The following is a 14,097-nucleotide window of genomic DNA, read 5'->3' as shown; positions in this document are numbered from 1 at the left end:
ATGTGGCAAAATAACCAGGAAGTGTGTAAATAGATATGGTTATTAAGTTTTTTTTGTTGTTGTAAAGTATTTGTATTTCACTTGAACAGACATTCATTGTGATCTGTGTACAGACATGAGTCATTACCCTCAAAATGTATCTATATCTACCTTATGTATTTACTGAGACATATTTTGTACAGCGACGTATTGGTGTTTTGTATTGTTTTATGTTGTGCTGCATTAATATAATAAATGCATTCCTCAACTAAATATTAAAAAAAGTCATTTATTTGGTTTCAATAATGTAAAGTGGTTACATTTCCATAAATATGTTGTTTAAAGTAAGAAAGGGTTGACTTTTATTTTGACATTGAAAAAAAAAAACCCAGACATTTCTACACATAGAGACGTCGTTTTTCTGTTAATGTTATCAGAGAAAAACAGCAGCCACGGAATCCGCAATCCCTGAAAAGAGACAAAGGAGAGAGAAATCTCAGAAAAATAGTGTGCACACGCACACACACACACAAATTGATGAAAAAAAAAAAAAAATAGACGAGACAAGGATCAAACTTACCGCAGATGTTTCCACCGATTTTTATATAAACATATCCTCCATTGCCCCACGTTGTTCCCCAGGAGTTCTGCACAATCCAGTGTGGAACGCTCTCTGCACCAGACAACATGCACTTCACCATTCAATTATTTACAGGGTGAAGGAACACCGTTTGTGTGTACGTGTGCTGCAGTCACTTTAGACTGTTGCGTAATCGCTCAAACCCTCTTGTCGTTCCCAGAAAACACAAGTGCTCGCCAAATAATTCATATTGGGAAGATAAAATACGGTGGGAGGCAAACGATGACTCAAAAGAAATGACACAAACGATAAACATAAACACTCTGGAATGCAGCTTTTATAGCTCATCTTGTGTGTTTTGAAGCTGGGACACAAGGATATTTCAATAACAGTGTCGCTGGAACATGAGTTCACAATGTGTGGATAAATAACCATTTCACCATCTTTTTTGACTAATGTGTACACAAAGAATACTAAGAAAGGAAATGTATGTCAATGGTGCAATACTTGCGTAAAAATTGCAACCTTAGATAACATTAATGTGACACGGTAATTTCAGTAGAATTAATTCAGCGGAACAAACTACACATTTTTTTTTTCATTTGGCACCCCAAATTTAAACAAATGTTTCACTTTCCTCACATTTAGCCAATTATTCTTTCATTTGAGACAAATTCATGTAAAACACCATGTTCTATATCATTATTAAAAATGTGTAAACATGAAAAATAAATCTAAAGATAAATGTTAAATATAAGTATGAATGTTAAATCTAAATGTTATTTAGTTGTTTAATTTCTAAACATTTAGCTTTACAGTTGGTGACTTTTACATTTAGATTTAGCTAAATGTAAAAGTTAAATATAAATGTAAAAGTTAAATATAAATGTAAAAGTTAAATATAAATATAAAAGTTAAGTATTAATGTTAAATGTAAATGTAAATCTTAAATCTAAATCTAACTCTTAAATCGGTCACCAATTATAAAGCTCAATGTTTAGAAATTAAACAACTAACATTTATATAATAATGGCTTGGATTTATATAGCGCTTTTTTTTGAGGACACTCAAAGCGCGTTACAGGAACCATTATTTATTCACACCAGTCACTCACACAGTCATACCGGTGAAGGTAAGCTACAATGTTGCCACAGCTGCCCTGTAGCGTGGCTGCCATTTCGCGCCTACGGCCCCTCTGATCACCACCAACATTCATGCACAACTCATACCCATTCATACAAGGCAATGTGGGTAAAGTGCCTTGCACAAAGACACAACGACAATTACTTTATATTTAACATTTACATTCAAATTTATTTTTCATGTGCACACATTTTTAACAATGATATAAAACATGCTGTTTTTACAAGAATTTCGGTCTCAAATGAAATAAAAAATGAGCTAAATAATCAAAATATGTCGGCTATGAAAAGAGTTTTTACATTTGTTACCCCATAACAAACTGCTAGCAGATCTGAAATCAGCATCGAATGTTAACATTTTTAAATCCACATTAAAGGCACTCCTTTTCATTTTTTAATCATTTTATTGTTGATTTTAAACCCTGTTTAATGTTTATTGTCTCCTGTTGCACATTTTTAATCACGTAAAGCACATTTGAATTGCCTTGTGTATATGTAATGGGCTATACAAACACATTTCCCCTTGTGTTGCTTTGATTTATTATTGGTTTCTGTGGCACGTGTAAGATGTGCATTCACCTGTCGTGTCATAGCCAACAATCAGCACGGCGTGATTGGCCCACTGACTGGAGCAGTGGTGCTGGATGACGCCTCCCAGGTAATCCTGCCAGCTGACGGCGTCCACAATAGCGACCAAAGGGCCACGCTCCACGAGCTGAGCCATCAGCGCTTCCTCTTGACCGCTGGTGAACAAAATTCACAAAACGCCTAATGTAGCAGTTTCAGTTGACATGTTAAATGAGGATTTCAACCACTGGAAAGACAGAGGAGTGGAAGAAATTATCCATTTTTACATCACTATTTCAACACTTTGCTCAACTAGCATTACGGTAATTATTTCTAACTTTTATCCTGATTCGTCATCAAATCTGTGCATTCGTTTCAGGATGAACTGCCTGTTTTATTTCATCACCCGTGCAGCCATTTCCTCAGCACCCTCCTTTATCCTTTTACTACATGAATGCACTTGGCAGTATATATGACGCCTTCCTCTGCCAGCCTCTGTACATATGGTCCTCTGTGTGTGTGTGTGTGTGTGTGTGTGTGTGTGTCAAATCTATACTGAATAAAGCCATCTGGACACCTTGCTCCTAGTGAAGTGTGATCTCCTATATTTGGAAGGTGATGATGTTGTTGAGCAAAGATCTGTTTTGCACACAATGTTTAGACCTGCCCGTGACCTCCCTCAGTCTTCACACTGAAGGAACACAACGTGACGCCCTCGATGAGCTTCACGCAGACAAGGACAGGTCAAAAACTGTGTTTTACACCATTGGCGGTTTAAGGACGTGAGTGAAAAAGGTGTTCTCATACTTACTTGTAAGGTAATAAAATCATAACAGTGATAGTGTATTTAATAAATATCAGGCCAGGGTTGGGGTCAATTATAATTGTAATCGCATAATTGATAAATAGTTATGTTAGTGCAGCGCACACCAGGAGGCAGCGCTTTTATACTCACTCAGATCTGATCCACTTCATAACCTGGTCTCGACCAGGTTAGTCGTTCAGCCTAAGTTACCATGGTGATTTAGCTCCGTAAGACGTTAGCGAGCTTCGTAGGACAGCACACGCTGATTAAAGTTCAAGTTAGCGTGATAAGAGGTAATCTATCTTCGTAGTATAGCAAAGCTAGATTCCTGCTCACAAACATCCACATTAACAGACAGATGAGTGAACAAACAGACAAACACCGGTGAAAAATATAAAATAAAAAATTCAGTCGATAAAAGAGAAAAGGCTTCGTTTCAAAACCAATGTACTTTCTGATTTTGTTCCTGGCTTTTAGTCAAGATGAAATGTGTAATTGTAGAAAAATGACAGCTGTTTAAAAATGTGTTGCTGTACTTCCAAACGCGAGTCAGCAATTAGAACTAAATGTGAGTGGCTGCCGTCGACCTTGCAGTAAACAAAAGGAAAACTCTCCGACTGTTTGTTTGCTAAATGTAAGTCAATTCTCACCGGTCACACTGTTTTGGTTTTTTACTGTCCCTCACGTCTGACTCCTCTCTTTTCTTTCAGGGTTTCTGTTGGTTTGCAATTTGCCTTCTTTCATTTCTCCAGCTCCTTGCCTACAGCTGTGAGTGCTTCTGAGAATCAAGTGGGTTGCAGAATAAGTGTTTCAGTCTGGACTTGTTCAGGCAAGTCGGCACTAAAAATGTCAGTGGCTGCAGAAACATTTCAAATGCTAAATTTACAGTATGAGAAAGTCAAAGCTTGGGTAACAAATTTTCCCTCTATAGGTTTTTACTTAATCTTAAAGAACTGGATAAAATATATTAGATCCTATTTCCTAAATACACCAACTTCTATGTGAAAAAAAAAAAAAAAAAAAAAAAAAAAAAAAAAAACATTTCTACTTAAATTAATCTGTGACTCTTTTTGACTTAAAAGAATCTCACATTCTCACACTTTGTAATGAAACTCCAGCAAGTAAAAAACACTTTTCAAAACCTTGACTGTGCTGTGACATGAGATGAAAAAACAAAATGTGGAATGATGGGAAATTCCTGCAGTAGTAATAGGTTTATTAGGCACCGTGTACAAACGGTACTTCTGGTGCATCTGTGCAATGGGGAATAAAGTACAGTAAATAATCAGGAATTTCAAAAATACATTTCCTGAAAAAAGTTGTCAGAACAAAAGAAACCTTAACATATTAACCAGCATTTTAATCCTATAATACTAATCTAGGTTACCCTTTATATTTAAATTTTATTATTATAATGCTCAAATGAGGACAGTTTATAAAAAAAAAACAATAATTACAGAACAAACACTGTTTATTGGAATTAAAGTGTCATTTTAAATGTAATTTTTAAAGCTGCTGGTTATGACATGTTTTCATCTGATAAAGACAGTGTGGGTCTCATTGATCAATAAATCAAAGATCATTTGGTCAAGGAAAAGATTGAATTAAATTTTAAGTTCAAAATTGTATTATTTGATCAATAAATCAAAGATTATTTGCTCAAAAAGAAATATTGTGAATTTTTTTAGTAAAGTAAATCAATATTTCAAGTAATAATTTAACAACAAGAATGACACGATGAGTACCTAAAATCCACAACATTAGCTTAAGAAATCAAAGTAATGACGTGCTTTTGTTCAGTATGTATTTGAAAAATGTAATTCTAACGTAAGATTATTCATGGCTGAAAAACGTGGCGAGTGTCACGTAGAAATGAGCCATCGATATCTGTGTTTACCAACTGAACTCAGTGGCCCGTCATTGCACAGACGAACGACGCGACCTCCGTCCTTGAAGCTTCATAAAAAACACTTTTAAAAACTCTATGTTAATCAGTTACAATTATGGCATAAATATAATGGTGATTCTAAAAATCTGCTGCTGTTATTTTTGTAATTAAATTGTAATTGAGTTTAGATAATTGACTTTGTAATTGTAATTGCCATGAAAAATCTACAAAAATTGTCAATTATTGTTTAACGCAAAACTGAAGAACCGTGTTACAGTTCTATGTACAGTTCGACACATACGTAGTTACCGTAGCAATTATTAAAATATGTTTCATATCCAGCCTTCCAAAAATATTAATCAAAGAGTATACAGACACACAAAAAAATCAATGGATAGGAAAGAAATTGGATGATAGATATTTGTTTTTAGTGTATTTTACAGCTGATTTAGGACCTGCTAGCATTAGAGATGCTAACAGGAAGCTAACATAAGAGGAAGGTTAACTTTTATTAGGTTATTTTTTTTAATTCAGTAATTATGATTGAACTTCTTTAGTAATTGAGAACATAATTTGTAACTGACTTTCAGAGGATAAAAAATAATTGCAATTCAATTGTAACTGGAAAAAATCTGGGTCAATGTAATTGTAATTGAACTGTAATTGAACATAGATAATTGAAGACATAATTGTAACTTGTATTAGGTCATTTATTTCAGGCTCAGTAATTGTGATTAATTGGAACTGAACTTTAGTAATTGAGAACATAATTTGTAATTGACTTTCAGAGGATAAAAAATAATTGTAATTTAATTGTAATTGGAAAAAATACTGGTCACTAGCAAAGTTTCTATTACACTCGGAAATGCGCAAAATCTAAATAGCGCGATAAAAACTGGTAATGGAAACCCTATCCCTCAAATATCAGGTATTTCAGACGTTTCGATATTGAAATGTGCAAATTCGCAAATATGAGTCACAGGACGTGATGTACCTGGTCACATGACCACTTCTCTCTGATTATTATTACTGTCGCCTTAGACGTGAAACAACAAAGGAATACAGAGTGTTATAAGGAGGTTCTGAGCGTCTGTCTTCCTACACCAAAGTCTCGCGGGATGAGATTTCACAGGAGTTGTGAGGCTATAGCCCAAAACAACGTTCAATGGAAACACGTTCAAAGCGCAATTATACTTTGTCGACTTTTAGAAATATTGCTTTTATTTTGCGAAAATGTGTAATGTAAACCTAGCTACTGTACTTGTAGTAGAATTGTAATTGATTTTTTTACCTGAAACTATGAGCAGTGAAGTTCTTCACAGCGACACCAACGTGTGATTGGCTGAAAACATGACAAATGCCAGCCTTGGCCTTGTAGGGATACTCGGACTGAGTCACCAACTTCATTTTAGTCTGAGGAAAACACAAAAGCCATCAAGCTTTTAGCTTTGATTGGCCTTAATTATGTAAATGTCATTGATGAAAAAAAAGGCACACATTGTTAGTTATTATTTTCAAGCACTATTATTAATGATCTTTCCAGATGGCTGAATCAGATGGGATTTTCAGGGCTGATGCCGATATTAAGGTTTTTAAAAAGGCAATATCTAATATATGTCGATAGATGATATATGAAATAAAAACAATGGCATACACAGGATTTATACTGAACAGAAACACAAAACCTTATGATACCAAACATATGATTCAAGACAAAGAAGCAAAAAACTACTTTTATTATTCAGTATATTATTCTCCTGTTGTGTGTTTTTGACGTCGGTTTTGGGTGTTGTTGGTATTATTTTAATTATTCTCTCTTAGTGTGTGTGTTTTTGGTGTAATTTTCTTGTTATTTGTTTGCTCTTTTTGTTATTCTGTAGATTTTTATCTTATTTTGTATGTTTTTGTTGTCGTTTTGTGAGTTGCTGGTAATCTTTAGAATGATTATCATTTTTAACTAAAAATAAACGTAATAAAAACTAGTAATGTCCAGATACAACTTTTTAAAATTTCGGATATGATACTGATATTGCAGCCTTGCGTATCGGCCGATACCGATATTGATCCAATATCAGCATGAATTATACATACTTCTTTTTTTCCTCTCTCTCTCTTTTCTTTAATAAAAAATAATAATAATTACTTCTTTAAGTAATGTTTATTTCTATAGCAACCTTTCCCAGACAGAGGTCACAAAGTGCTTTACATATACACTCATTCACACACACACACACACCAATGGGACAGTGATGTGGAATGTTAGAAAAGGCTTGATCAAGTGATGTTACTCAAACAAAAAACATTCATCAGCAACAGCAGGAATGAGAAAAACTGACCCATTTATTATGAACCAATTGGTTACATCATATCTACAGTATTCTACAACTGAATAAAAATAAATAAAAATAAATAAATAATCGGAAAATCCAGAAATTTTAATCCGATATGCAATATTTGTTTTCAGGCTAATATCGGACCGATATCCAATCGGGACACCCCTCATAAAAACATATTTTTAATGCTTTCTTCTATTAATTTTCCTCTATCGCTCTCTCAAGAACTCCGTGTAGTGACATGACGTACCCCTAGGGGTACACGTACCCTCATTTGAGAAACAGAAAGTTTGTTGATGTGAATGTCTGAAAATACCTTTTGTAACCAGTGCAGTGCCCCGAATGGGGAGCCTCCATTGCAGCCATCATTTTGGGAAGCGCAATCCATAAGCTGCTGCACGCTGAGCTGCTCCAGCTGTGAACCTCCTATAGTGTGAACAGACTGCACGGCACCAACCACACTGAACGCCCAACAACTCCCACACTGCCAAAGTAAAACAGCAAGAAAAAATGTGATAAATACTCAAATATAAAAGTCACTATCAATTCAAGACACATCATGCCCAGAAGAAGGATCTGTTTTGCTGATGATGATGATCATCATCATCATCATCATCCACTGAGAATCTGATGTTTTCTTCAAGGACACTTCTGCAGGGCAGGCAGGTGGTTTTTTATTTTCTATTTTATTGAAACATGGAAATGATTTGTGTGTCCCTGTGCAACCCAGAAACACAAATCAATGATGCCAATTAAGGTTAAAAAAAATGCCCTGTTTGTGGCCAGTTGGGACCATGAAAAGGGTTTGGAGACAATGTCAGAAAATGTTTGAAAAACCACAGCTTTGGGTCAAAGGTTTGAGCCATTTAAATTCTGAAGACAAAGTTTGAAAGCCCCTTGGATGGAAAAGTAAAAAATAAAATAAATAACAATCAAGAGGAGGATGCTGTAGTGCAAACGTTGCCAACTGCCGGCCGCGGGGCCACATGCAGCCCTCAAAAGTAAATGCACAAAATGAATAAAAATTAAAACAAATAATCTAATTACAGAAAAATACACTAGAGAACAAAATGCAAAAAATGACTCCCTAAACACTCAAAACGACACAAATGTGCACAAAAATGGAAACTTCAACGGACACATTAAAGGGATCAGCAAAAGCCTCAGATGAAGACTGGCAGTTGTCAGTCGAAACATGTCAGGAGATCAAAGTGGAATTCTTGAGGAACAGTTGTCTGAATAAATTAATGTTAACATTTTATTCTAAAAGACAAAATAAATCTTGCAGGAATTATGCACAAAAATGACTTAAATTACAAGACATTTCTACAAAAATGGCTCAAAAAATAAAAATAAATGTACACAAAATGACTCTAAAATTACAACAAAGACACAAAAAATTACTCTAAAAATGCAAAATGACAGCAATACACAAATTGTCTCATAAAACACAAAACTATATATATATATATATATATATATATATATATATATATATATATATACTTCTAAAACACAAAAAAATGACTGCAAACACATAAAATAAAAGCATTTGTTCTTTACTTTATTAATATTCAGATTTATTTCTAAATACTGACAAATGTTGATTATCTATCACATTTTGCCCAGTTGCCCACCTCTGCTGTAGAATGTATGCACACAATAATCTGAGGCTGAACTGGGACTGGTTGCATTCTGCTGCCACCTACTGGCAGATACACAATCTAAAACTACTTATGTGTATGTGAATGAATTATCTTAAACACAGTCATGTCCATCACTACATCGCTGCATTACTTTAATCATTAGGTATGTGTCTCCTGCACAACAAGTACTTTTATTAATGTGATGAGGCCTTGATCTCCTTAAGTTTTATGCTCATTGTGATTCTACGCCTAAAGTCAATACACTGGAACAAAAAAAAAAAAAAGTTAATTATTGCTACAAGTAGAAATAAGTGCTTTAGGTATATTAAAAAAACATCAGAGCCAGTGACTCCTTTCTTCTGAAGTCGTAGAATACTCAAGAGTCATAAATATGGACTCAAGAGGAGGCTACACTCAATCATGAAGAATTTATAGGACGTGACTTGCTTTAAATCTCATGTCTGCACCGGGTAATACAGTCTGTCCTCTGTCTATGCATTGATTTTTTTTTTTTTTTTTTTTTCATTATTTGCAGTAGCAGAAAACCAACCCAGCCAAGTTGTCCGCGGACAAAAAAGGAATGTGTGAGAATAACTGCAGCAGCAGAGTTGAATAGTGGGTGAGAGCAGTCATTTAAAGGCTACCCTGGAGCTTTAAAATGAACCTGAATCCAAGATAGAAAGTATCATGCTGGTATTTTCTTGTGTGGTTTATGTCCCTCCCTCAGGAAAAAACTGTTTTTACAGTGGCAATAACATTTTTTGGCAGCAAACGGACAGACCAGAGAGATAAAGGACAAACCGCTGCACAAAGTGACCCTTCAGTAAGGACAGGCAGCAACATGAGTTCACTAACCCCATCCCAGGGGTCTGCAACCTGCGGCTCTGGAGCCTCGTGTGGCTCTATGAATCTTTCGCAATGGCTCCCTATAGTTTTAAAAAAATATCAAAATAAGGAATTGTTATTTCTTACAGAGGGTACTGATTACTAATGACATTAACTTAAAATAAAATGATGATAAAACCATTTGTTAACCTAAAAATAAATCTTCCGATTCCACTTCCTGCAACTTCTACAGACCATCAATTATCCTTTCACCTGTGGCTAAGCTTAAGTTTTAAATCCCTCATGAAATAATGAAACTACCAAAAGACTGTTCTTGAAGAAAATAGAGATTTTATGCTTGATATGGTGCAAGAAATTAGCATGTGTTGACCGACATTATCAAGTTTTATTTTTGGAGCCCTTCAAATGCATGAACTCAAAAAAAAAAATGTTACCATAACATTATTTAAAATAATCTGAACTGTATAGAATTTTACACACACAATTGTCTTCATTGAAAAGGTTTTTCTTTTTTGCTCTGGAAGGACTTTAATCTAGGTGAGATTAGACAAAATGGCTCATTAAGAGTAAAGGTTGCAGACCGCTGCCCTATCCCATCCACATCCTGCTACTTTACCAGGAAGCAGGTAGTGTCAATCATAAACTTTTCAACACATACATTTGTGCAAACTTAAAGTAAAAGATACAAAGGGACTTTTTGTGATTTCATTGTATATATAACGAGGAGATTCTAGATTCTGTGTTAACATCTGCTCCCAATGTTTAACTACACACAATATGGGCCAGTACTACGAAACTGGATAAGTATATCCTGGATATCTCTCCGTCAGCAGGTACCCTGTACTACAAAGCTGGGTATAAACATGTTCATTTAAGATTGATGATTTCAGCCTGGCACGGAAAAACTGTATAAAGCAACTTATGTCACAATTGAGGAATAATTCTTTCAAAATATGAAGAATTAAAATCCATAATTTAAATAAAAAACAACACTGTTACTGCAGAAAAAGCAGGAAGGAAGGAATGCAGACAGGAAGCTGCCGACACTGTTAATGTGTAAAAACGTGAAATTATACTATGATAATTCATAGGATGATAAACGGACAGCGCTCTGATCAGTTTTGCTTTATTACATCACAGAGGTGTTTCTATTTCTAAATGTGATCTTCAACAAAGCTTACCTGTGCATGCTCTCTTCCTCTTTCCTGAGGTGTTCGGGTAAAAGAATTCCCCGTGGCTTTTGGACACCTTTTTATAGTTCCAGGTGGGAAAGACCAAGCAGAGACTAGGAACAGGGGAGCTGGATGTGTGTAGCTCAATGTAAATATGTAGTTTAATAATTTAGGAGATGTAAATAAAATTAATGATATTATTACAGGGTTAGTGTTTGTTATAATGTCTGTTAGGAAGTGTTTGTGTAAATATTTATGTTGTACTTTTAATATGCACATTATATGTCACCCCATGCTTGGTACAGGCCAGTTAGTGGTACACCTGTATATAAGGACATTCATTTTGTTCAGTAGAGAGTGGAATGGAGATTGAAGTACACTGTGCTTGTGGTGCAAACTAAAAAATAAACAGATAAAACTGATGCATCAAAACCTGAAGCCTGGTTTCCTTATTGACTGCCTCCACTGCTACGGTTGATCTTTGACATGAATGAATGACTTCATCCGTCTGTGATACGAAAAGTGTCCGACACAGGCTTCATCAGCTACTATAGATCAGTCCATCAGATATAAATCTATATTTGTCCGAAAAGATTTCATCTGTAAATGAAAGGAATTTATATTATTTTATTTATCCATTAATAATATTTATTATTAATCTTTATTCCATAAACCCAGCTGTCAGATCTGCACCAACCAGGATCTTCTAACATTGGGAAAGTCATTTTCCAAGGGAAATTATTGGTCAGGAGGCGGGACTTTAGTAGTGATATAGCCCGATAAAAAGTTAGCCAGCATCGTAGTACAGCACAAGTGAAATGACAAAAAAAGCTTGGATGTCATTTGACTACGTTTTTATAATTAATAACATTAATAAAAAACATTCTGCATCACTCACTTGAAGCAAAAGCCAGATTCTTGTGAATAAAATGTAAAATTGAGGGCCTTTATTACAGGTATTTCTTCAAGAATTTCTCAATGTAAAAAAAGTTTTGTTTTTCTGGGTTGATTTTTATTTATTTATTTATTTTAAACAGGGTACACTGAAAGAAAAAATATTATTTACATTAAAAAATGGTTGGAATTTGAAGTCATTGTGTTTGTTATTCATGTTTTGTCTTGCCACGACGCATCTTAACATCTAACTAAGCTGATTTACTGCATCAAAGAAGTGTTTTTAAGCATTTTAAAGTGTTTGTGTCATTGGATGTGTGTTGTATTCTTACTGCAAGTTGGTCCTGGACTGGTGCCACCACTCCTTTGTCCCTCCAGTCAAACTTTTCTGGGAGTCTCCCAGTACGCCACCCACTGAAGCTTGGCGCCCTCTCAGGTAGCGCTCGCAGGTAGATTTCTGTTGATGACACACACATATATATATATATATATATATATATATATAAGAAAGGAAAAACTGTTTGGTTTTTTCAATGTAATTTGATATTCAATATAGAAGAAAAACACAATATATTACAATGTACCTCTGAATTCCTTTTGCGAGAGGTCCGTGAACTGGTTGATGCCATACTTGGCAGACTGGGAACCAGTGGAAAAGGCATTCAGGTGTGTATGCCTCTGTGTAGCATTCTGCATCATACAAACCACAGATCTAGTGAGTTACACATATGTAGAGAATGGTGGTCATCTCTTTCTCTCTCTCTCTCTTTTTTTTTTTTAATACAGTAAAATAATTAAAAGCAGGAAAATGTCTATGTATTAAATTTGTATTATTAATTTATCAGAATCAGATTTCGTTACAGAGACTCCAGAAATATTTTGACTGAAAAGAAGAAACACTAAAACATGGAAAAGAAAGTAAAAAAACACACAATTAAATAGGGATTAAAATACAATTGTACACATAATACAAATATACAAACATAATACTGATAAACACAAGTATAGTATAGTGAGCAATCTACCAATCATATATATATATACACATACTACTCTCATATTTACAATTTCACTGTGAAAATATTTATTAAAATATTTGCTTTTATATTTCTTTTATTTTGAAATTGGTGGGTGTGACTTACCAACGTGCACGGGTTAGTTTTAACATAATAAATATAAAATTGTGAGTTAACAAAACTTCTCCCCTTATGTGTTTAAAAGTTTAATTGTCCTACCTTAAAATTAAGATAACGACGTTTAAATTCCTCGCTGTCGACGTCATACGTGCGGCCAAACTGTTCTTTAAACACGACGAAATCAAGAGCAGAGCCATTTAATGTGGCGTGCACGTCACTTGCGTCCACATTTAAGCTTCTTTTGGAAGAAAAGTCGTTAAAGACAAAGAGTGCAACTGCAAGCAAACACTGAAAACTCCTCATTTTATCACAGAAAATCGATCAAAACCGGACAGAAGTTCAAATCAAATAAAGACGGAAAAGGAGGAAAAGCCAAGGTGCACGTTCCTACTGCGCAGGCGTAGTAACAAATGACGTATTTGCCGAGTGGTAAAAATATTTTAAAAGTACCTTTTTAAATTAAGATAGCGCAGAATATTATTAGTCGGGTATCAAAAAATATAAAGTGAATCTTGATAACATAAGTTAGGCTGCGTTTAGAAAATAAAATTTAAAATCCTAAAATAAATTCTAATTTAAAAAAAAAATGTAACTCTTAAATTTATTATTATTATTATTATTATTATTATTATTATTATTATTATTATTATTATTATTATTATTATTATTATTAACAATTTGCTATTAGCACTTATTGCAGTGCATCGGGGACCTGTATGATTAAATTTTACAGAATCAATGTTACTGTTTGTCCGTGTTACATAAATTAAAATATATTATTACATTTTATTATCATTTTTTTTTGTTTTCTTTCAGTTTACCTTGTAGTAGGTAAATAATGATTTTGTTTTGAAAAACAAAATAACAGTTTATTGCCCTTCCGAGACGGTTGTGGAAAGAGAACCCTATGATGCATTCATAAGTTCCTTTCAAAATAAAAGCACTTCAAAACCACCTTTTTCTTATTGTTGGTGACAACAGGCCAATATTTTTTTGTACTGGAAATGTGTCTATAAAAATAAATAAAAAGAATGAAGGAATAAACAATAAATAGATAAATAAATAGCTTTTCTTGTTAATTTCTCTCTTGTATATTGCAGTTTAATGTA

General features: G+C 34.2%; 1 protein-coding gene across 1 annotated transcript; it reads right to left on the bottom strand.

Moving 5' to 3' along the window:
* Positions 1 to 328: 328 nt before the first annotated feature.
* ctso (cathepsin O) lies at positions 329 to 13,380 on the bottom strand. Its single transcript, XM_028459963.1, has 8 exons — positions 13,088 to 13,380; positions 12,437 to 12,542; positions 12,185 to 12,309; positions 7,611 to 7,778; positions 6,253 to 6,374; positions 2,281 to 2,444; positions 560 to 652; positions 329 to 447 (listed from the first exon to the last, which is right to left on the bottom strand). Exons 1-8 carry the CDS (start codon positions 13,289 to 13,291, stop codon positions 413 to 415), a joined length of 1,017 nt encoding a protein of 338 aa, XP_028315764.1. The 5' UTR covers positions 13,292 to 13,380; the 3' UTR covers positions 329 to 412.
* Between the last annotated feature and the right edge of the window lie 717 nt (positions 13,381 to 14,097).

The sequence above is a fragment of the Gouania willdenowi genome, chromosome 10 (assembly GCF_900634775.1).
Source record: "Gouania willdenowi chromosome 10, fGouWil2.1, whole genome shotgun sequence".
NCBI lineage: Eukaryota > Metazoa > Chordata > Actinopteri > Blenniiformes > Gobiesocidae > Gouania > Gouania willdenowi.
Note: the sequence above shows the minus strand (reverse complement) of the source record. Positions and strands in the feature narration are given on the sequence as shown.